The sequence below is a fragment of the Ornithodoros turicata genome, unplaced genomic scaffold, assembly GCF_037126465.1.
Source record: "Ornithodoros turicata isolate Travis unplaced genomic scaffold, ASM3712646v1 ctg00001238.1, whole genome shotgun sequence".
In the NCBI taxonomy this organism is placed as follows: domain Eukaryota; kingdom Metazoa; phylum Arthropoda; class Arachnida; order Ixodida; family Argasidae; genus Ornithodoros; species Ornithodoros turicata.
Genome location: NW_026999514.1, coordinates 1 through 24,236, shown reverse-complemented (window position 1 = coordinate 24,236; position 24,236 = coordinate 1). Strand labels below are relative to the sequence as shown.

Below are 24,236 nucleotides of genomic sequence, written 5' to 3'. Positions count from 1 at the left end.
GAACAAGAAATAAAATATGATGATACTTTTTCTAGCACGTATATTGAATTTATTCCTCGATATCACTGACTCGCGTTATTTATTTGATCCAGCACATCGCCGTAGCCGTAGCAGACGACGTCTACCGCCGTGATCAACACTGTTTTGTTTTGTTGCGTACACGAGTTTCAATGATATCAGAAACTAAATTCTCCAAGATACGTTACAGAAACCGAAATATTATTGTTCTCGGGCGTATCATTATATTTCATCCCTTTTTTACTCATGCAACGATATCGACACCAATCTTTCCTCCTTTCTTCAATGGCGGTAAGTAATCATGCAAATAGGATCGGTACAAACTTTAAAGCTCCTAGTACGCTTCTAGTAATGGCAAAGTAGCTTCGAGTGTCACTTAGAAGTAGCCTTTACTGTTCACTTCGAGGCAAAAGCAACGTGGGTATCTGTCAATGGAGATGGCATGGGAATCTTCACTGTTCACTGACTGACATGACGCGCGTAAATCTACATGTGTGCTGCGCTGTGTGTTGTGTCGTCCTTTGTTTGTTTCCCGGCACGTTTTTTTTTTTTTAAATCGCTTTTAAAGTGTGAATTTACGTACTCCTTGTTATTATTATTTATGAGATCCTTCAGTGCTAACATACTGCTCCAGGATCGTCTGGGACGAACAACAATCGGGGAAGCACCCGGAACAGAAGAACCTCAAGGAACAGGACAGAGACACCCATGCACAAGCAAGTGTGAAAAACCAGGCTTCAGTTCAGTGAGTTCTATATCTAGCCGTGTGACATCGGCCTGCTGATGTTGCAACGGGTGTTCTAACTTTTCTGCTAGTTTTCAAAACTACAATGAAGCCTGAATACATGTTCCTTTGGAAGGAAAGCTATCAGAACTGGTTATCTTTATGTGGATACAAGCAGAAACAACTGCATCAACATTAAGGTGCACATGGTGACATGTTCTCTGGGGCCCTATCCTGGTCAAAGTAACCTACCTCGATTACTTGAAATTTCTTCTGTCATTGGTGCACAATCAAAAAAGGCGTGAATATTAAAAGTGGCTGACACCTTCTATCAACCAATCGCCCCACGTATTATCTTGGAAAGCGACCCGCCTTATCGGTGTTTCCTCCTGAGAATCCGAAGGCCACACCTGTGATCTGCCTGCCTCGCCTGCCCTGCCTTGTTGCTTCGGTTCTTAGGTGTCGGAAACAGAAAACTCTACCGGCGTAAAACTGGATTTCGTGGAAAATGCGTGGAAAAGCACGCTCGTAATTTCCTTTTTTGCTGTTTGTCATTTTTCTTGATGCACAGGTGTGCAAGACGGCAGTGTTTGTGTGACACCGTGCTTGTACTTGGCATTTATAATTCGGTATGTACCTGTGAGATGGCGCTGATAGCAGGCAACAAAACTGACAAAACGGTAAAAGCGCGAAGGATCATTGCAAAGTGTCGAACGGACAGTGTTTCGCGAGCCGTAAACGCGTTTATGAGAAATTGGTTCGTGCTTTAAATCCTGAGCTTTATTTATGAGCTTTTCTTTATATTTTTCTGTGTGTTCGTGTGCTCGATATGCGAAATGATAATTTGCATTGCAATATGCTTCTTTTGCTCTTGAGCCGTGGGGGTGCCGCAAATGAGCATTGATAGTTTACTCAAGAAACAGTGAACTTTGATCGATGAGTTTTTTGTGTGCACACCGCTACGTTGCAATAACATTGATTGTACGACGTACGGCTCGGACGACGCTTCGAAAAGCCCGCCGCTTTCACGCATACGATGCCGCTCTCGGCGCAGAGAAACGGTGTTACGCGGTGCTTTTTTCTCATCATTAAACACAAACGAAGAAAGACACAAATTTTTTGTTGTGATGAGCACATACAGACTTTATACAACACAATAAACGGAAATGCACACGCGGACCCATCACGAAACCCATCGCCGCTCAAAGTAATCGACCCTCTTTCGCTACATTACTTTTCAGCTTTGAAACTAATCTTTTACGTCATTGTTACGTCAAAATCACGTAGGGTCACGGTCCGAGATTAGGGCCCAGAGGCTGCGAAGGAAAACTAGGTATAAATTTCGATTGAAACGGGCGGGATTTAAGGGCGGAGTATTTCGTGGCAGCCCCGCCCTACAGCTTGTGACGTAAAGTAATCGAGGTCGATTACTTTTGACGAGGATAGGGCCCCACGTGTAAAAGATGTGCTTCGTGAAACATGTTCATTCGTTCTTCACTTATCCACTCTGGTGTTCCATAAAGAAGACCATTAAAAAAGGCCAAAAAATTTATATATACCAAACACTCAGAAGGCGGAAAAGTCGAAAGGGCCAATGAACAATCACGAGCCATCGAGAAATGAAAAGTGTATTTTGAAAAGTTCGAACTGCTACATAAAGTAGTAGAGCAAGAAAGTAGAGTTTGGGACAGGCTTTGGGAAATAATGTGCTAAGGAGAGATATTTTTTTTTTAAAGCACTATGGGTTATGCGTTTATTGAACACGGTGAGACCTCAATAAACCAGCAGACAGGAATCGTGAGCATCCCATCGCCTCAATAATTTATGAAGTAAATCAATAGCAACCCGCCCGTATCAGTTGGCAGCGTGTCATAATGAACTAACCCTAACCTGTCCCTCCCACAGGCAACTTTCTTCCGGCCGTGTCAGCAGTGAAGTTTATTTCAACGTCAATCTTGCCACCGTTGATACAGAGAGAGTTTATTTTCGAAAAGTTATCCGGAAAAGTGAATTTCCACAGCAATTGTTTTCGGCGTTTCATTTTTTAAACCATCTATTTTGGCAAACACAGACAACTTTATTTTATCGCGATTAATTGAGCTTAGAGCTATCTTTTTTTTTTACTTTTGGTAGTTCTGGCTTTTTGGCCTTCTTGTAGTTCGCCCTTACGGTTGCCGCCCATTTCATAATGGTGCCCCTTTTTTGCAGTTATTTTTTCGAACTCAGTATAAAAAAGAAACTTTTAGAACTTATCAGAACGGAAGAACCTAGATCCTCCGAAAAAAAATTTGAAGAAGAATCTTGCTGTGGCAAAGGAACGCGGCCTTGCTTCGGCAACATGACCTTCGTGAAACTTTTCCTGTCTCCAAAGACTTACTTTCGGGTTTTCAAACCACCAATGTGGGACCCGTAGCGGGAGGGCGAGGAGTCAAGCGAAAATGTCAATGCAAACTATGAGTAGTCCTTGTTCAATAAGGGGACGCTTGAGAGCACTGTGACAGGTCCGACCGCAGGGGGGAAGGCTTGGGGGCCTGAGCTCCCACCGAAATTTTCCCTGGGGCAAGGCCCCTTCCAGAAAGTCTACCCAGGTGACAATTGAGATGAAAGTTTCGAGGGATCTCCTAGGAACCGCATGTTCCGTGTGAGTGATCATGCTAATCCTGTAGAAATTTGTCTCACGACGTCGCAACAAGGAATTCGGACACCCTGCCTGACCTCTGTGCATGAATGGGGCAGGGTGGACGTTGTGCCCCAGCCCCCTTTGGCAGATTGAAAACTCTCCGTCCATGGGTCAGACTTCGTTTTTTGCTCACCTCAAGTTAGTCTTTGGAGCCGGCACAAGAAGGGTCCCTTACAGGTACAAAGTTGCAATCAACAGGTTACCTGTTGTTGTATCACCCACTACAACTTTCCCATTGACATTTTGGCTCTGTTTCTTACAATTAAAAAACTGGCTAATTGTTTTCACTTCATTAATTAGTTACAAAAATGGTTTGAGTATCCTAACACCACTGGTAAGGTAACACCATACAGTCCGGCCTTTATTATTATTTTTTTTTGGTGCACGATGAACCATTTTTTTTAAACTTTGGCTAATTTTTCGTGATGCGCCCTAAATAGCATTGAGCTCATAATATTTGGACGAGTAGATTTTTCATTGCATTTTGTTACCGTATTAGGTGAAACAACCTCGCATATTTTTTTATATTTTGTCACCCACGTGTCTCTTTTTGTGTCATTTCAGGGACCAGGGGTGTTTACTTCTCATTAAACAAGATCCAAGCGATACCTGCGTGTTTGAGTTGTCGAGTCCCAGCCCTATGGATCCGCAGCTGCAAGAGATGCTGCTGGCCCCAAAGTGCAGTGTTCGGCTTTCGAGAGTAAAACTGGAACCTCCTGACGCTGCATGTCTACACGAACAGGGCCAGATACAGGAACAGTACTGCAGCGAGTCTCCATTAAGAAGCGATAGTTACGGTAAATTATTTTGTAAATTATATAAGGTGGTGAGTGTTTTACGGTATGTTCACAGCGGGAACGTATCGCAGCGAGGTTGCAGTAAGTAATGTCCGATTCACATTCGAATTTGATTGCGAGACAAGTATTTCTTTCTTTACCTTTTTTTTTTGAAAAGCCAGATTCGGCAATAGCCTTTCCACGTGTGAAGACGCAGGTGCGTTCGGAGCAGTGGTATCCAATCCAATGCAAGTCGCTTCTGCTTGGGCTCCCTGTGCCATGCAGTGTGCAAAGGGTGTTTGTTTTCCTTGCCATCATATGTGCTCTTGGATTCTGTATGGAAGGAGTATCGTACGGTTTCCACCTTCTGCTGTGACATGAAAGAACAGACCTCGTAGGAGACACCGTTCGTAACACAATATTCCTAACGTATCGATCATGACCAAGTTGAGATTCTCCCCTTGGCTGGCTCGGTGTCTAGTTATTATGAGAGTTCCATGCGTGATTCGAATATATCGAATAACTCGAATTTGAATTATGTATAATATTTCGAATAATATTAGAATCGTCCCGGTAATTTAAGAAATAAATGTTACTGTTGTGCGCTGACTTGCTGTTGCGTTCATCCTTATGTCCGTAATTTCAGATGCCATGTTCCTCACAATATTTATGGTAGTAGTTCAGCTATTTAAACGCTGCATTTATAATGAGAGGATAGAGAGGTAGCGAGCGAGCTGGCGGTGACGTTGAGATGACCAAGAGATGGTGACCAAGGACCTTGAGACGAATTGAGACCTTTTCTCTGCCGTCGTTTTTTTATCCCCTAGTCTTGGGGTTTTTAAGTTATGGAACTGCATTTATATTTTGTATTTAAATACTCGCATCGAAAAGTATTTATGAAGAGGATTTAAATACGTACCCCTTTCAACCAAGTATTTTGCATTTATATTTCAATACCATGCCTGCCAACTCTCACAGATTATCCGGGAGACCCCCGAATTTCGTTCAGTCTCCCGATTGCATGGACAAGCGCTCCAATCTCCCGGAAAATTGGGGCCTGCGCGCACGTATTCCTGAAGAATCAGAGAGCCCGTAACACGTGTTTCGTGGCATGACCATCCATGGCTGGAGGTGGTGGCACATAGCGTGTTTCATTCTGTCCGTGTTTCTCGAGAAGACGCGCTGTTGTCCTATCATCAGTTCAGTCTTGTACAGTAGTTTCACCTCCGCGATGGCATTCTCCAAACTGGAGAAATACCTGCCCATGTTCCTCATACGTGCCAAGTTGCTTTCCACAGGTCTTCTGGTTCAGCGCAACCAGCCGCGGAGCGTAAGCGACCACGTGCGACCGCTGTTCCGGAAGATGTTCTCAAAAAGTGACGGAGCGTGGACGGAGGTGTGGACGGACAAAGGCCACTGCCATCATCGGTGAAATGGCTGCGGCCGTGTGAAATGCAAAGTCCTGAAACGACGTGTCTAAGCAGTTGCCCATCCCTGCAGTGTGCTAGGAGTCCCGGGAAAAGTTCCCGCACCTCCGGTTAGGGGATTTGCTTGTGGTGCCCCCTTTAGGTGCTGCACAGGGCATATGCCCCTTCACCCTTCCGAGACCCAAATCCCTTCACCCAACAACCCTTTCCAAGTTTCAACTCGTGCAGCATTGGCTGTTGCGTAGCCTCGACTTTTCATTACTGGCGACAGTGCACACCTCGAGGTGCAATATATAGTCAAACTAGGGTCAGAAAAGGTACGGAGGTGGTCGTCATGTGACCCGAAGCCTTGCCATGTGGCTTACTTCTCTCGTTTTTTGTTTTACTTCAGGAGTGACAGCTGGGACGTGTGACGTTAAAGAAGAACCTCGAGAGGAATCTTCAAAGGAACATGCAATAGTAGAAGTCAAAACGGAGCCTTATAACGTTGCAATCTTGACTGGACCGGACCATATAGTACACAGCTGTGATTCAACATCAGAAGGTAAGTACAAAATGTTGGAGGACATTTAGTCGACACCAAACTCAATAGCCTGACAGAAAGAGGGATACAACAGACAGGTATCAGCTTTCATGCACACGTTCCGTTCAATGGAAGATTCTCAAAGTTACTGAAAATAGATGTGGAGATTATTTATCAAATTTTGCGTCACTGTTGAATCTCAGTATATCAGGAAATAGATAATGACCTAGTTGCATTTTTTTGTGCTCATGCGATTCCACAATAATAGATGTCTTCCGTATGTTTCGCCTCTTTTTCTTAGTTACACAACTGTTAGGAATTCCTGTTATTAATTAGGTATTGTGTATAAAAAAAAATCCCAGCTTCGAAAACTGCCGTCGATTCTGAAGCCATTCCAGAGGTGTTCAGCTGCGTTAGTTCCTATTCTGGACCTTGTGATGCGTTTGAAAGATCCGCATTTAAAAAGCAATTTCATTTGGCTTGCTGAAAATAAATCTGGATTTAGAATAATTTGATTTACTCGAATAAATTTAAATCCGGACTCGATTTGGATTCGATTTAAATCCATTTAGTTTCCTGAAATCCCTCACTCTCTACAGAGGTGGTCATCACGTGACTCAAAGCTTTGCAATGTAGCTTACTTCAATAATGTTTTACCTCAATAATGTTTTACTTCAATATGTTTTACTTCAGGCATGACAGCTGGGATATGTGACGTTAAAGAAGACCGTCAAGAGGACACTTCGAATGAACATCCAATCATAGAAGTCAAGACAGAGCCTTATGACGTTGCCGTCTTGACAGAACAGGACCAGATGGGACACAACTGTGGTTCAAGATCAGAAGGTAAATACAAAATGGTCGAGGAGATTTAGTCAACACTAAGGTCAATAGCAGGATATGGACAAAAATGGGGATGTAACGGAAACGCACTTTAGTTTTCTGACAGACAGACAGACACGTATCAACTTTCCAGTGCAGACACTCTGTTCCATGGGAGATTCTCAAAGGGGGCAAAAGAGACGCGGATGTTCTTTGTCATATTTCACGTCGTGCCTACTCTCGAGTGTCGGGATACCTTCGAGTACAAACGTCATTGCCGTACTTGCCATTGAGGAGCACGAAAAAAGAAAAAAGTTAATATTTGTGCGAAGCGTACATTCCGATGTGGCGAGCACTGAATGTTCGTAGGTTACGGATCGAAATGTCGTTTGTCTTTTTGGACACGGCAGTGATTATGGCAAATTTGTCATCTGTTCAAGAAAGCTCGATTTTTTGGACCACAGTAATCACAAAACACCGCAGCAAAACAGTCGAGAACGAATGTAATTGAGGAGCAATTGCAAAGTTCTCACAGCAGCGGTTATGCATGCGCGATCCAGCAATTACATCATTTCATATGACAACACCAATAACCGATCACACCGTTAGTGTTACAGCAAAGTGACTTCTCCCTCCCTCTCCAGGGGAGCATGATTCCTCCTCTCTCACACGCACGTGGGAACAGCATATGGGATGCCGTAAATAGGTGTCAGTTACCTACGGGCTTCGTTAAATAGAACGTATTGAACGAAAGGACTTTGTTAAACTGAGTGCAAATATGCATTGTCGTTTATGTGGAATTGTGCGTGCAATGGAAATAATACGTTAAAAAAGAGGTTTCCGTTAAGCCTACGTTTGCATAAACAGCCACATCTATATAGAGTATACAATGAATTCTCAGGGAAGTACGGGATGTCGCAAGTGCATCAGAATCCTTCCAGGTGTCTAAAAAGGGTCACGTATATATGCAGGATTCACTGGGAGTCGTTGCTTCCTTGGATGATGGGAGGAAAATTGTGCTTGAAACTTATCTCTCATGAAGTTTAGATGGACAGTTCTCATTGACCGTCAGAACCAGGTTGCTATCCCCGACGGCTGCCATATTTATACGTTTCAAATGGCTCAGGAGTACCGTAATTTCACGCGTATAAGCTGCACCTCAAATAAGTTGCAGGGCCCGTTTTTAGGAATGTTTTGAAAGATATCCTACTGCACTTACCCGTACTGATTGGCGTTAAAATCTGGGCAGGTTGGTAATCCATTTAAAAGCGATAAAACCCCATTGCTAGGTAGTGTGGTCATCATCATACTTGTTCGTCCTTTGTCCTTTTTTTACCCCAGCACTGAGGTTTTATTGCTTCTAAATGGATTCATCCAGCCTTCAGTCAGTGTTCACTCATAGCTTACAGATCTACTGCTTCTGCGAGACGTTATAACTCGGGTCACAAGCTTATCCAAGAATCCAATCCAAATGCCTATCCAATCCACGAGCCTATCCAAACAGAGTTGGTTTCCATTCCGCAAAAGTACAGTAAGGGAAAAATAAATTGGTTTTAACTAGAGATGGGACGAATCTAGAATTGTACGAATCCAAATCCGAATCCGAATCCAAGGAAGGTTCTGCGATTCCATGAATCTTACGAATCTCGAATCTTTCAAATCCTTTCTTTAAAAAGAGTGTAAAAAGCAAGCAAAAAAAAAACTTCTACTGATACTAAGTGCTTTGAAGCAGAATGTGATATACAACGAGAGGATAGAGAGGTAGCAAGAGAGCTTTTGGTATAGATCCGTAACTTAAAAACCCGGGACTAGGGGACAAAAGAACGACAAACACAGACAAGGTCTCAAGAGAGACCTTGTCTGTGTTTGTCGTTTTTTTGTCCCCTAGTCTCGGGTTTTTAAGTTATGGATTTATGTGATATACATTTGTCTAATTAAAGACAAATTAAATCATAGTGCAGTTTCAGGAGAAAAATATACCCCTATTGTTCTTCTTAAATGTAATTTATTTAACGCATTGTTCAACAACTACAATATGCTGTAGCAGTTTTTTTTTTTTTTTTTGCAGAATTATTTTTCGCGTTTTTGGCGCATTCCTCCAAAATCGCGATTTCAAGTTCCCACGAATAGCTCTGGCCATCCCATCAGAGCAAGATGTAAAGAAATGAAAATTGATCACACTTCTGTTACTCCTACAAGTGCACGGCACTGTACCTACTATATACAATTATACCACGAAGCCGCAACATGCCTTTCCCCGTCTTCTTAAAACTAGCTTGTATGATAGTACGACGTCTCAACCGAACTGTTCAGTGCCCTGAGTGATAATGAATGAGAACTGCTGAAATGAACTTGCTGACCTGCACACGGCAAGTGATACGGCCTCCTGCAGGGTCCATAAAGGCATTGTAGAAGGCCTTTCCTCCCATGTCTGTGAGGAGAAGAAAAGGATTGGCCTAGAACACCACCATCCTCGTGAACAATGGATGTCTCGGTACGTGCCGAAACATGCCCGAGTATTGACTGCGGCACGATATGCAAAAGCAAAGCCCTCCCGGAAACCTGTGTCGCGAATTTAAGTTCTCGCAAATTACTCCTCAAACCAGCTTTGTTCGAAAACGCGAAAATATTTTCCACGCACAAAAAAAAAAAAAACACTTCTACAGTAGAGCCCTGCACCATCCGCGGATGGAAGCGGATATCCGCGGATATCCGCAATATACTTGCGGATTCGGATGAAAATTTAGCACTTTCTGCGGTGTGCGGATCGGATGCGGATGGCTCGAGGTCGGATGCAGATCGGATTCGGATACGAAGGCAGCGGATCGGTAGCGGATCGGATGCGGATATACCGCGTGCTGTAATTTTTCCACCCACAATTTATTTGTATTGCGCGTCGACAGCCGACAGCGAGCGCATGCTCTGGTTCACCTTTGACCATGCACGGCGCCAAGACGGGAGAGGAGGCATTTAGGCGTCTCGAACCGCGCGAGCGCCGACGAGGTAGCGTTCCACGCGTTCCAGAAGTCTCTCCATATCGCGTTTGTTGAAAGGTTTACCTTTGCTTGTCGTCATGACTGAGTCCTTCCGTGACAGCATGGAGGCATCTGAAATTATACCAACATGCTTCCGGCGGTCCTTACGCGTCTTTCGAAACGTGCGGATTTTTGCGGATCGGATGCGGATGGTGCGTTTTGCTCAGCGGATCGGATGCGGATGTAAACTGTTGTGTATGGTGCGGATGCGGGTCGGATGCGGATGCCAAAAACCTCATCCGCGCAGGGCTCTATTCTACAGTACACATAAACTCTCGAGTCTGAATTATTTCCGTAAAACTAACTATCTATCAAAAACAAGACCGTAAGACTTTTAAACTTGCAATGTTACAGTTCCTGCCTCAACTCTTTCAGTTTAGAGCAATGTAAACAAACAAACACGAAAACATCCTACGGCTGCCTGGCTCCTAGCTGTATCTCGTGCTCTAGCTTCCATGTCGGAGCTCATAAGTGCTGTTCTTGCTCTTCGATGTATGGAGGAAGGAGATGCCGAAAAACCATTGAGATGCCCTGGAAACTTCACTGAGGCGTATACACGCACCCACGTGGTGCGCGTCTCTGAAAGACCAGTTTAGTAGAAGCACTTGAGTACGAGGGACAGAGTGCATCGAGTGCGTTGGGTAGAGTCAATACTTCGAGGCGTACAGAGGGACATCCAGAAATTTTCAGATTAAGAGGTCTGATGAAAGTACATGTCAATTTACCGAATAACACGAAAGGTCTCGATGCGTGCAATTTGCTTCCCGAAAAAAAAAAAAAAAAAAAGACACGCATAAACATGGCTCCGCGTGTTCCCCATTAACCTGCCACTCTGTGTATAGTGACGAGAAGTATGATTAGAGCCTGAAGTTTTCGGGAAATATTTTTTTCTAAATTCGGGGGGGTAAAGATCGGGCAAATAAACGTGTGCGCTAAATTTGTGCGAATTCGGGCGAAAAAACTTCCAGTAGGCTAAATTCGGGGGGGGGGGGGGGGGGGGAAATCGGGCTCAGTTACACAAAGTAACTGTAGTGGTTTGGTACAAACGGTGATGTAACTGCATTTGCTGCTAAACAAGTAAGGTAGCGCATTCCTGCAGACATCCAAGTGAGGGCAATTTGCCAGGCAAAAATCGGGTTTCGCCCTAAAGAGGCAACCTTCAATTCGGGGTGCAAATTCGGGGAAGAATCAGGTAAGACCCTAAAACTTCAGGCTCTAAGTATGAAAGTATGATGCCACGTCACCGATGACGCGACACAGTCCAAGCATTCTTGTTCGCTAGTCATTGAGTGTCAGCGCTCTGTCCCTCTGCGGCCGTAATCCAGTTTTGCCAGTTCTCCCAGAGAATGGGCATTTTCCAGAACAGAGAAGCGCCTCTAGCGGGAGGAGTCGAAAACACGGTGTCTGCACATTTGGTCGAGTGCCGTGTGATTGGAGACATCTGATCGAACTCCGTTTGGTCGAAAACCTTTTGACCAAAAGCCGGTTGATCGACACCGTTAAGGGAGTTCAAAAGGAGTTCAGTGTGTTATCCGCACCTATCTTTGTGTAACTTTTGACGATATACTTTCTCTGAGCGTACAAAGCAGGCCACCAGTGTCCCCTGCTTTCTTTTTTCTTTTCTTTGCTTTTTTAGTTGAAGAGGGGAGACCACGGGTTATTTGCATATCTGTCTTTCAGAAACAGCACGGTTGAACAGAACAGTGCGGAACAATTCGGCGCACAGCCGATAATCCGTGCTTTCTTCTGGCACCCTTCTCATTGCTGGCGGTATATTTAAAGGGAATAATCTGGGAATGGGATAGCCATATGCGCGCGAGAGCCACCCAAAGTCTGTGGATGCTATGAAGGAAATTTCGCCATGGTACAAAGAAAGATATTGAATTACCAGGCATATAAAACCTTCGTTCAACCTTGTTTAGAGTATGCATCTGCATAGTATCAAAAAAGAAGAAAAGAAGAGACACTACAAAGATCTGCTCCTCAGCTTGTATTGTTTAGGTTTCGAAGGACATCTTTGCTAACATATAATAATAATAATAACAGTAATAATAATGTTTTATTGGTGCCCCAGAACGGTCGTGACGACCCTATGTATGTTGGAAGAAGCAAATTTAGATTCACTTGAATGTAGGGACAAAGTAAATACACCAAAACTCTTTCTCCTATACAATGGTCAGTTAAATACGAGCATTAATAATACACTGCTAAAATTTGTCCACGTTCGATGCGAATAAATTGTCCAAAAATGTCATAGAATTATTTGATTTATTTATTAAAATGTTTATTATTTGACATTCATTATTATTTGACAAAGTGTTGGGGATTAGGGTGAAAAACGTATATGGCATGTTTGGTCAGTGTTTTACGGTTGCCTTTTGTGGCATACTTTAAAATCAATTTTTATGACAATTATGGCTGTGTGGCGTGAATTACTTCTCATGGTTCATCTTACTGGCCTACGTAACAGTTCAGTAGGAAGAAGATGTCGTAGGAGTTAAGTCTGAAAGACTTTTGAGCCTCAAGAATGCCACTTCTTCCTCCACAAAAAAAGAAAAAAAAAAAAGAAATGAAAACACAGCGGCTGAAATGGGCCAAAGAACCTGGAGAGTGATCTAAGGACCTTCCTTTTCCTTTTGAACAAAAAAAAATTGAGATATGTTTGCAGTCTCCCTCCGGATCATGTAGTATTGTTTAGGTTTTCATTTCATTCAGGTTTGCCCCAAAATGAAGCTTTCTTTTTTCTTTTGTTTACCAGGCCAGGAGAAAGGCTTTTTCGGAACCCCGAGTAGCAGACGACAGAGGAGTAGCAGACATTTCTCTAGACCAATCAGCGAGCGTTCTCCTGGTAGCGTCAGCACGAGGTTCTAGGCAGATCGCAGGCTCTTACTGCTTTTCACCGCTGTTGCGCACAGTTGCTTTTTGCGGCGTACTTTAAATTCAATTTCTGCGATAATCATGACTCTGTGGCGTAAATTACTTCGCACAGTGCATCTTACTGGCCTACTTAACAGTTTTATAGGATGAAAAGAAGGTGTTAAAAATTATACTTCTGCGATACTTTAAGTAAATGAAAATTAATGTACGTCTTCAACAATTGTATCATCCTCACGGTCACTTTCATAAAAAGAGTAGCCGTAATGTAACTAAGTTGCTTGCTCTCAAACTGTGTAACTTGAGCAAGAAAGTAACTATAACTGCAACTTAGCTGCTATTTTTGGCACATCAACTGGATTCCGTGCCACTACATCCAACGCGCCGTTACGTCCATCATGCTCTTTACATCCGAAAACGAGTTGTTACATCCACCCTGCTCTTACACACAAACGACCGTTACATACAACGAGACTTTACGTCCATTTCTGGCCGATACATCCATAAGTCAGTGCATACAACGAGCCGTTACATCCAATGGAAAACCATACACAACGAGCTGTTACGTCCATTGGGCCATTACATCCACAGACATAGGAAAGTGTGGGACAGTGGTTATGGTTCCAATGCCAGTGCAAAGAACGCAGGTGTAGCTGAACATAGACGCCTGTGTCAAACCTAGATGCTAACTCGGTACATCACGGGTACTTCTTTGAATAGGAAAAAAGCTAACTAACTAAATAAAAAGAAGTGACCTGTAATACGGATTGACATTGATTAGTTCATCGACAGCTGCTATATTGGTACAACCACAAAACCAAGGTCGTTAGACTGTGAGGCAGGTTACTGAGTTCTAAGCAACGCGCATTTGTGGCGCAACGTGCATATTAATAAAATGTTAGGTGTACAGCAGATGGCTTTTTGTATTGTCAACGGAGGGCACTTCGAAAATATAGAAAATCGCAATGCTGCGTCTGCATTCCGGGAAGTTATCTTTGTCACTGCTTTGCTGTCACCTTTATCGTTCGCTGTCTTCGCGCCATTCGTTGTCGTAAAGCAGTGTTGGTTGCTTTCTTACTTATGCCCAATCCGGCCGTGCTGCCAGGAGGTTTTGCCTGGGTTTCCCCCGACAGTTTCCTTGGAAGTCGGCCTAGGACGCGCGCTGCTCCCATTAAATGGCGCATTGCGTTGGTCGTGACGAGCGGCCCACCCTCAGCGAGGCCAACTACGGCAAGCAGAATATGACACCAGCAGCTTTTTTACCTAATGCGCAACTACCGTAATTTCACGCGTATTAGCCGCACCGCAGATAAGCCGCAGGACTCGTTTTTAGATACATTTTGAAAATGTTTTTGCAGATAAGCCGCGGGTAATACGACGCAACTGCTTTGTGCGCTACACCAGTGATGCACATACAAAATCAACAGAGACGCTCAACGCTCGTCAGCGCCGTACTCCCTGCCAGCTGCCCTGTTCCCGTACTTGTCCGCGAAGTCGACGACTTTTAGTTTGAAGCCGCTGTCGTGGCTATGCCTCAGCGTTGGAGCCATGCCTCACCTCTAACTGCCGTGCCCGTGTCCACGAATGCTGCTGCTCTCGTCAAATGAGAACTGACGCTTAGCTGACCACGTTTTATCCCAATGACAGGTGTATTGAACCCTTCCTGTGGGTCTGCCGACAAAGGAGACCGTGGGGAAGGCCATAAACCCTGTCCACATTCCGGTGTCGGCATGATGTATAACAAAGGGGGTCAGTTCTAGTGTTCTACTAAGATCGGATTGTGCCCTTGTTGTGTGTTTTTCGTGGATTGACGGGTTAGTCCACTCGAATGTGGAGTGGACCTGCCCCTGTTCGGTATTGTTCGTGCACTGGCAGGGCGGTCCTGTTCTGAAAAACATGAGGCACTGTCGGCCCTTTCGTTTAACCCGCGGTATGGGGAAAGTACCAGGGGAAAATAGTCACCAGATAAGCCGCACCCACGGATAAGCCACAGAGCGTCCGCGAAAAAATAAATCGCGCATAAGCCGCGGCTAATACGCGTGAAAATACGGTATATTATTTCGTGAATATTTTGAGATTTGAGGATTTCAACTTGCGCACCAACCTTGTAATTCAGAACCTCACCTAATTTATTCTCTTACGACGGCAACTCTGTCAGTTACTTGTGAACATACCAAATCATAAAACAGCGCAATTTGACGGACTCTCACGGAAACAAACAAACAAAGAAACAAAAACATTCCAAAGATACGCCACGAAATATCTGTTACGGAGAGGCCGATTCCAAAACTGCATTGATGCCATATTAGTTAGGACACGACATATCCTGAAGCCGCTTATCCAACGAGCAGTTACGTCCAAAGGGCCACCAAGTACACCGTGCGGTCACATCCATACCGTGCCGTTATAGCCAACGAGCCGTTGCATCCAGTGCGCCGATACGTCCGCAGATGGATGTAACGCCGTGTTGGATGTAACGTCTCGTTGGACGTAGCGACCCCAGACCCATCAACTGTAACTATAGCCCCGTTACTTTTTGTTTTACGAGTAACTTACCCAAGACTGGTCCAGTTAGTGTTCTCCTTGGAGGTGGCCGGTGAATAAATTGACTCCGTTATTGGGAGGGAGGATCTGTTGGAAATGTAAAGCCAGCATCGTTGAGGAAAAGGAAAAAGTGGTGTAAGATGACGAGCATTCTCTCTCTCTCTCTCTTTTTGTTGCTATGTATGGGAAGAGCTTCTACGGGCAACACAGGCGATGTGACATCTGGAGAGGAGGCACGAACAGTTTTCGCTGTAAAAATGAACGAGATGAATAACTTGTATTTCTTTTCTTGGCAAAATAGATCTCTGCCTGAGAAACGTCATCATGATGTTGGTAAACAGACTGAAACCAAAACAAATTGGAAGGGGAGGGTTGGGCTCCACGAATGGGCACTTGTTCGCTGCCTCCTATTGAAAGAAAAGTAGGACTGAAGGTCTCGTCCCTTGCAGGGACCATCGTAATCCCATCAAGACCGTTGCTTTCGGGCACGACCTTGTTCACCCCTAGCTTCGAATGTACCATAATTTCACGCGTATAAGCCACACGGCAGATAAGCCGCAGGGCCCGTTTTTACGAACATTTAAAAATTTTTGGGCAAATAAGCCGAGGGCAGTACGATGCAACTGATTTGAGTGACAAAGGATGTATTGAGAAGGCCATAAACCCAGTTGTCCATACTCTGGGGTCAGCTCTACAGTTCTACCACAATCAGATTGTGCCCTTGTTGGGCGTTTTTCATGGATTGATGGGTCAGTGGCCTTCCAGAAGACGTGAATTACTGTCACCAGTTTTCGTTAAAGCCGCTTAAGGGAATGCACCAGGAAGGTCAGTCGACTCGAATGTGAACGCGCCCCTGTTACGCATTGTTCGTGCATTGGCAGGGCGGTGCTGTTCCAGAGACACTGTCGTCCCTTTCGTTAAAACCGGCGTATGGGGAAAATACCAGGGAAAAATAGTCGTGAGATAAGCCGCAGTGGTGGATAAGCTGCAGAGCGCCCGTGAGAAAAAAAAATCGTGCTTAAGCCACGGCTACTACGCGTAAAATTACGGTAGTTCAAGTGTACCGAATTGGTGGCTCTGCCGAATGCTACGATGTCATTTCTTTACAAACAGGGAGAGGTCTATAGTGCGGGCACTTCAAACACACATAGCAAAATGTGCTGTAGCGTATTATACAGTCGCTGGGACAGCGACTTGAGAGCCTCCTAGGAACTGACCAAGTGAGCTTCGATCACATGAAATATCTTTTCTGTCGGACCATTTCTTCTCTCTCTCATTTGTCATGCAACACTGCAGAAAACAGAACTCTTGAGCCTTCTGTATTGTCCTGATGGTCGAGGACATAGCGCTCTTAGTAGAATACACCAGGCCGGTATTATACCAGCACGGCCGGGTATTTGGGTGCTGTGCCGGTTGCCGGTAGGAAGGTGATACAGGCAGCCTTTTGCCGGTACTTGTGGCTCAAGACCTTTCATAAGGGCTTTTACGGGATTTTCCCTTCAACATTCCACTACAGCCTGAATAAATCTGGAACACACACCCAGCTCCGCAGTCACCAGTCGTTTTCTTAGTTATTCATTCTTATTCATTGAGCGAGCACGCGCTCTCTCTCTATGTGTGTGTGTCTCGTCCACCCCTCACCTACTTTCCCTTTTCTATGAGCCTTTCCTCCTTTCCCTCTATTCCACACCCTCTCCCTCAGCCAGTATTTTTCGCAACGAAAGGTGGTAACCCTACGCAGAAGCGTATGTACGACTACCGTAGCAGACGACAGCAATAGGGTTTATTCACTGAAGTCACCTCGCCGGCATACTGTAGGTCTCTCAAAGTTATTTACCCGCATTCGTACGCTGCCATATGCTTTGTGGATGACTGTTAATGTCGAAAACATGGAAATTACTTGGATATGCTACAAATCACATGGCACAATAATTTTGAAACTCCAAATATACGGTGACTGCGATGTGGGTAATGACTTGGAAAGGACCTACAATAGGGCGGCCGACGGCAGAACACCTGCTTGCTAGCAACAGTTGCGGTCTCCTACGGATGACGTCACGTAAATAAACCCTATAGCTCCTGTGAAAATGCGTAGAATAATGATGATAACTAACCCGAGAATGAAACACCTGTGGAATATCCACCACTTGTACAGAAATACTGGGGTAAGCCGAAGTACAAAGTATTGTGGAAGTTGAGGAAGCAATAGCTGGGATAATGACTGATGAGCAGTGCCACCGCTACTTTCAAAAAAATGCGGCGCTGGGAAGGGGTGCCTATGACATGGTTATAATCTAGTAGATCGCGGAAGAGACTGAGGCTCAAAAAGGGTTGCATCGGAGGTCGGTTGGGTTGGGATGCGTGGGAAATGTAAGAAAAACCACTGTCTGGGAAACGCACACGAAAGGAACATCATTTGACAGGCTCAGAACTGCTAACCATGCATGGTTTATTTTCATAAGCAACGTGCTCTTATATTGTTCCTCTTTTGTTTTTTACTCCTCTCGTGATGAATGCTTATTGTGGTTGACTAATGCAGCACAAAAGGATACATGGACAAGAGAACTAAGATAACACAAGCGCTCGTGCCGGCTTACATCTGCTGTTCGTGTTCCTTTGACGCTTCGTTACAGTCAACCAGAAATAGTCACCAACTAGTCATGGAAATTGGAACCTGTAGAAGGACCTTGGATTGAGTCATCCCCCTTGCTCTCGAAATGGGGACACTCGGACATATATCCCCGCCGCATCGGAGAATGTAGTCCATGCATTGACTCTGGGCGGTCTCAGATAATGTGGCGCATAATCGGATACGTGGAAGTCAAATCGTGCATCTTCTTTCTGGGAGTATTTAATGCGGTTTTTAAATAAACACTCACTCCTTCTCGATGTACATCATGAGCGACACTTCATTTTGAAACATGATCAGTGTGCAATGGGGAGTGTAATGGAAATTGTTGGTCTGAGCTGTAATCCTACTGTGCGCGCCGATGGCTGGCACTTCAGATTTGTGATGGGGGTGAGGAGGTCGTCTTGCGACTTCTAACTTGTCTCTGAAGATTTATATGGTTGTTCTAAACCACCGTGTCAGCCATTTCTTAGAACGTTGTTCGTATGAGAGCCGAGTGAAAATGTACGAGAGATGACGCGGTCCCCAGTCGCTTCTGAAAATCAACACTCGCAAGAGCAGACGATTTCTGCATCCTATCACAGACCTTCCCGCAGGGCGACGTAGCCATTCTCATTGTTGTAAATACAGATTGTGGCATGCTCTGCAATATTTATCACTTTAATCCGGTTATTTAATAGCTGTGACATGCTTTGCCGGGTAAATTTGCAGTATCCCATTTTGAACAAAGGGCAGTCCAGTGATACACTTTATGATAGGGGCATCAATCCAGTCCCTCTTAGTATACGTTCTCTTGCAGTTGTCTTGCAAACCACATTTAAATTGTACTTCGGTGTCGATTTTTAGGCGAAAAGAGTATGTTTTGTCGTCCTTGTTAGGCCTAGGAAAGACAGCGATCGTGAGCAAATATCAAGAAAACTGCAATGGACGGTCAAAAATTATCATGCTATAACAGAACGTTGTACTCACACCTCCCCATGAACACTCTTGCCCGCTCTTGATTCAACCTTGTTATGTCTCGTACACGTTCCCCAAGATAAACTTTGGGGCTTGTAACGAAGATAAAACAAATAGGAACAGTGTCGGAAATCTAAAGTAGATGGTAGAGGACGTGTTATGCCCCAAACTTTTATGTCGATAGTGACGCTTGGCCTGTTTCTCTGCGGATAAATCGTGAAAATTCAAAAATAGCTACCCTAAACGGCTATACCTGTGTTTCAGCTTCTTTCCGTCAGATGACGAAAGGGTCGAACGTGGAGTTGCAGAGTACGATTCTGCATTCAGTTCCACTTGTTCAGATTTCGATGTCGTCTGCAACGCCGCGTTCGACCGTTTTGCCATCTGACGGAAATGAGCTGAAACACAGGTATAGTGGACTTGGCAGCGGCAGTTTTGTAATTTTCACGATTTATCCGCAAAGGAACGGACCAAATGGCAGTATCGACATAAAATTTGGGGGCATTATACATCCTCTAACATCTACTTTTGCTCCCCGACACTGTTCTTATTTGTTTTATCTTCGTTACAAACCCCGAAGTTTATCTTGGCGAACCTTGTATATATATATATATAATACAGGGATTTCCGTGATACCTGGAGTCTGTTTCAACACTCGGTTCTGCGGTCAATCATTTCTGCTAGCAAGCACTTCTGCCGTTCTGGATCTTCACGACATGCCCGTCTACATCCATACGTCGCCCATAGAGGCGGATGCAAAATCTGTCATGTTCGCACGTCGTATGGGAATATCCTATAGACCATTTCACCATTCGCAAACAAACGACGCAAACTGGAAGACCAACGGGGAACAAAACAGGTTAACGTGCGCTGGTGCTACCTGGTGGCGTGGAGCTATCAAAAGCGTCTTCGCAAAAGCAGCTGTAACCGCAAGTCCAATGGGACGCACATCCAGCTGTCGCGCGTTGACGCACCCTGGCGTGGCGGAAGGGTCTATTCAATGTAATCCAATCTAGTTTCCCCAAAATGTCGGCACCCAGTGAACACAGGTAGAGGTGTGCCAAAGCCCTCACAATATTTGCCTTCACCTCAGTTTTTGTCCCAGATGTTTTTCCTCACCTCACTTTACCTCACAACAAATACCGCAGGGAGTCCCAAGGAGGATTATTTGCTGTGGCGGACACGCATAGTGTGACCGCAAAAGTGATACCGTAGGGTTTTTCCAATATTTGTCAATTAGAGATGCGCCCGTGATGATAAGGCCTCTGAATGTCCCATTTCCGAAATTTCAGCAGCAAGAGAGAGTCCCACTACTCCTCCATCGGATGCTCAGATGGGAGAGACGGGTATTGGGTGCGACATCTGTTCCTCTGTTCCTGGGTTCTCATGGTCTGGGAGTGACGAGAACCACGTGTCGAAGCATACAGACGAGAAGCCATGCAAGTCCAATCTCTGTTCTGCACAGTTCCGGCGGAGCACGAGCCCATGGTGTCACAAGCGAGCACATACGGGCAAGAAGCCGCACAAGAGTGATCTCCGCCTTGCGGAGTTCAGCCAGATTGCGCACCTGCAGCTGCGGAAACGAGCACACACAGACAAAAACCGATACAAGTGTGATGTCTACCCTGCGCAGTTCAGCCAGAGCCGCCACCTACAGTATCACAGGCGGACACACACGGGTGCTAAGCCATACAAGTGCGATGTCTGCCCTGCAGAGTTCAGCCAGAGCGGGAACCTACACCAGCACAAGCGGACACACACGGGCGAGAAGCCATACAAGTGCGATGTCTGCCCTGCAGCGTTCAGCAGGAGCGGGAACCTACAGCAGCACAAGCGTACACATACGGGCGAAAAGCCGTATAAGTGCAATGTCTGCCCTGCACAGTTCAGCACGAGTGTCCAGCTACAGTATCACAGGCGGACACACACGGGCGAGAAGCCATACAAGTGCGATGTCTGCGCGGCAGGGTTCAGCCGGAGTGGGAGCCTACAGCGTCACAGCCGGACACACACGGGTGAGAAGCCATACAAGTGCGATGTCTGCCCTGCAGAGTTCAGCCAGAGTGGGAACCTACACCAGCACAAGAGGACACACACGGGCGAGAAGCCATACAAGTGCGTTGTCTGCGCAGCAGGGTTCAGCCGGAGTGGGAGCCTACAGTATCACAGGCGGACACACACGGGTGAGAAGCCATACAAGTGCGATGTCTGCCCTGCAGAGTTCAGACAGAGCGGGAACCTACACCAGCACAAGCTGACACACACGGGCGAGAAGCCGTACAAGTGCGATGTCTGCGCTGCACAGTTCAGCACGAGTCTCCAGCTACGGTATCACAGGCGGACACACACGGGTGCGAAGCCATACAAGTGCGATGTCTGCCCTGCAGAGTTCAGCCAGAGCGGGAACCTACACCAGCACAAGTGGACACACACGGGTGAGAAGCCGTACAAGTGCGATGTCTGCCCTGCACAGTTCAACACGAGTGTCCACCTACAGCAGCACAAGCGTACACATACGGGCGAAAAGCCATACAAGTGTGATGTCTGCCCTGCAGAGTTCAGCCAGAGCGGGAACCTACACCAGCACAAGCAGATACACACGGGCGAGAAGCCATACAAGTGCGATGTCTGCCCTGCAGAGTTCAGCAGGAGCGGGAACCTACAGCAGCACAAGCGTACACATACGGGCGAAAAGCCATACAAGTGCGATGTCTGCCCTGCAGAGTTCAGCCAGAGCGGGAACCTACACCAGCACAAGTGGACACACACACACGGACGGGCGAGGAGCCGTACCAGTGCGATGTTTATCCTGCCGAGTTGAGCAAGAGCACGGAGCTGTGGAACCACAAGTGCAGGCACGAGGGCGAGAAGCCATACAAGCGCGATGTCTCTCCTGCAGACTTCAGCCAGAACACAAGTACGTCTTTTTATGAGGGAAAACGCACGTGTAAGAAGCTGTACGAGTGCAGTCCCCTCTCTTGCAAAGTTCAGCCATGGCAATGATCTTGCGGCACTATGTGCAGGGGAGAAGCCATACACAAGTGCCATGTCTACCGTGCAGAGTCCAGCCAGAACACAAATCTGAACAATTATAAATGCGCACACACGGGCCAGAAGCCATACAGGTGCGAGTTCTGACCTGCAGGGTCACCCACAGAACGAATTGCGATGTCACAAGCAGACACATATGACAGAGGATCCCTACAAGTGGGATGTGCGTCTTGCAGAGTTCAGCCACAGCGTGGGCCTGTGGCATCACAAGTAGACAGACAGACAGATATGTGAAACTATACAGAAGTATTCTCTGTTCTACAAACTTGGCATAGCATTCCGCATGCTGACTCCACTAATATATCTGAAATGTCGTGCCGCAATAGAGTTGAATTGCACAGAAACTTTGAAGATCCCTTGCTCCCATTGCACCACGCTTAAAGTTGAATGGAATCAATTACTGCGTATAGTACCTTCCAAGGGGGATGTGTTTATTAAAGAACAGATGAAGATAACAAACAACATATATACATATTCTGATGATGAAGTGGGGAGGTTTTCCATAGCTAGGGTGTCTAATATGAGTGGTGACAATGATAAGTGGTGATGATGAGAGGTGACTGGAATGATCGGAGCTGCGGTGGCGATGCTGAATGTGATCGTGATGGTGGAAATGTCCAAATATAACAAAACATAGGCTAGACTCATCAATAGATCGTATTGACAAATATAATCAGGGTGTCGAACCGCAAAAGATACAGGTTCGGTTAGGGTTCGGGTTCGCGTTGCTTGGATTTCGTTCCGGTTCAGTTCCGGTTCGGCCACGCCAAAAATCGAACCGGTTCACAAACCGGTTCGCGAACCGGTTCAACGCTTCCATTTTATATCTCCCATAAAACTGCTTTTATCAGGTAATGCGTGGCTAATAGCTTACTGCTGTTGTCTGCATTGACGTTGTTAGTGGTCAGGTACTCCCTTTAGCGAGAGGAAGGAGAAATGTATCAACACTTGCAAATAGCGTCCACGCTGATGAAGTGCTGTAGTCCTGCTACTTTCTGTTCCTAAACCTCACACGCACAGTGCCAGCAAGATACACTTAAATGAAGCCTAATAAGATGGACAGCATTCACGGATGCGCATAAATACATTTTTTTATTTAAATATAAATACAAAATACTTTGTTGAAAGGGGTATTTAAATACTCTTCATAAATAATTTTCAATGTGAGTGTTTAAATACAAAATATTAATACAGTATTTAAATACTGTAACTACTAGTACCATAAATGCTGTAAGATGGCGTCTGGATGGCATCTGGAATTACAGAAATAATGATGATTATAACAACAAATCAGCAAGTAACAATAACATTTATTTGTTAGATTATCATGGCGATTTTAACATTATAAATTTCTCGAAGACTGCATCTTTTAGGCGTCTCTGTTCGGCCGGACAATCAGATTCGCAATGGAGAACAGCATCTCCACAGGTGCCGATGAACAAAGGCTTGTACTAAATTTGACAACAAGGTAATTGGGTAGTCGCGACCGTTATCCGCAACAGCAGTGAAAAACTCGTCATCTAGAATGGTTGTCGCATGCGCATGCTGGCGCAAACACGGCATAACTGCGCCCGAAACTCGCCCGTCTTCCTGAAAGGTCAAATGCAGGGCAATTTTCGGATATGAGTCAGTACATTCTGTATATAGGAGTATTTATAAATTATTTACAAGAATAAGTACCCAAAAGTTGGCATTTAAATATAATTATAAATACATTTTTCTAGTGTGTATTTAAATACAAAATATAAATACATGTATTTATATTTTAAATAGTATTTTAATTACAATGTGTTTAAATACTGCCCATCCCTGACAGCATTTTACATAGACGACGGTACCTGCCGGCACACTGCATTCGCAGCGTGAATCGATCTGAAACCGTACTGAAGCATGTGGAAAATAAGTCTGCCAGCCTTGCTCTGTCCGAGCTCACAGCCGTGTACCAGTTAATCCACAACGAAACGCAATGTGTCACGACACGACTGCACTACCAGTAAGCAGAACCACATTTACTGTTCAAACCACGACCAATCAAACAGGCACCGTTCTGCGTACGCTCCTTCTCCACTTCTCATGTTTCTGACTTGTTTAATTTTTGGTGCTCACGTGTAAAGGGAAATGTTGGGCGCTTGCTTAATCACATATTCGTCCTATAGAGCTACACAACTGGCCTACT

General features: G+C 45.2%; 1 protein-coding gene across 3 annotated transcripts; it reads left to right on the top strand.

Moving 5' to 3' along the window:
* Positions 1-322: 322 nt before the first annotated feature.
* On the top strand, positions 323-22,526 carry LOC135376701 (zinc finger protein 883-like). Of its 3 annotated transcripts, none has more exons than XM_064609191.1 (6): positions 323-435; positions 653-763; positions 3,987-4,219; positions 6,017-6,169; positions 6,842-6,994; positions 20,302-22,526. In XM_064609191.1, the coding sequence occupies exons 3-6, from the start codon at positions 4,063-4,065 to the stop codon at positions 21,828-21,830; spliced, it is 1,992 nt and encodes a 663-aa protein (XP_064465261.1). In that variant the 5' UTR covers positions 323-435; positions 653-763; positions 3,987-4,062; the 3' UTR covers positions 21,831-22,526. The 3 variants fall into 3 exon arrangements, with proteins under 3 accessions (XP_064465261.1, XP_064465260.1, XP_064465259.1); XM_064609190.1 differs by having other exon boundaries at positions 323-439; XM_064609189.1 differs by having other exon boundaries at positions 323-763.
* The last annotated feature ends 1,710 nt before the right edge of the window (positions 22,527-24,236 follow it).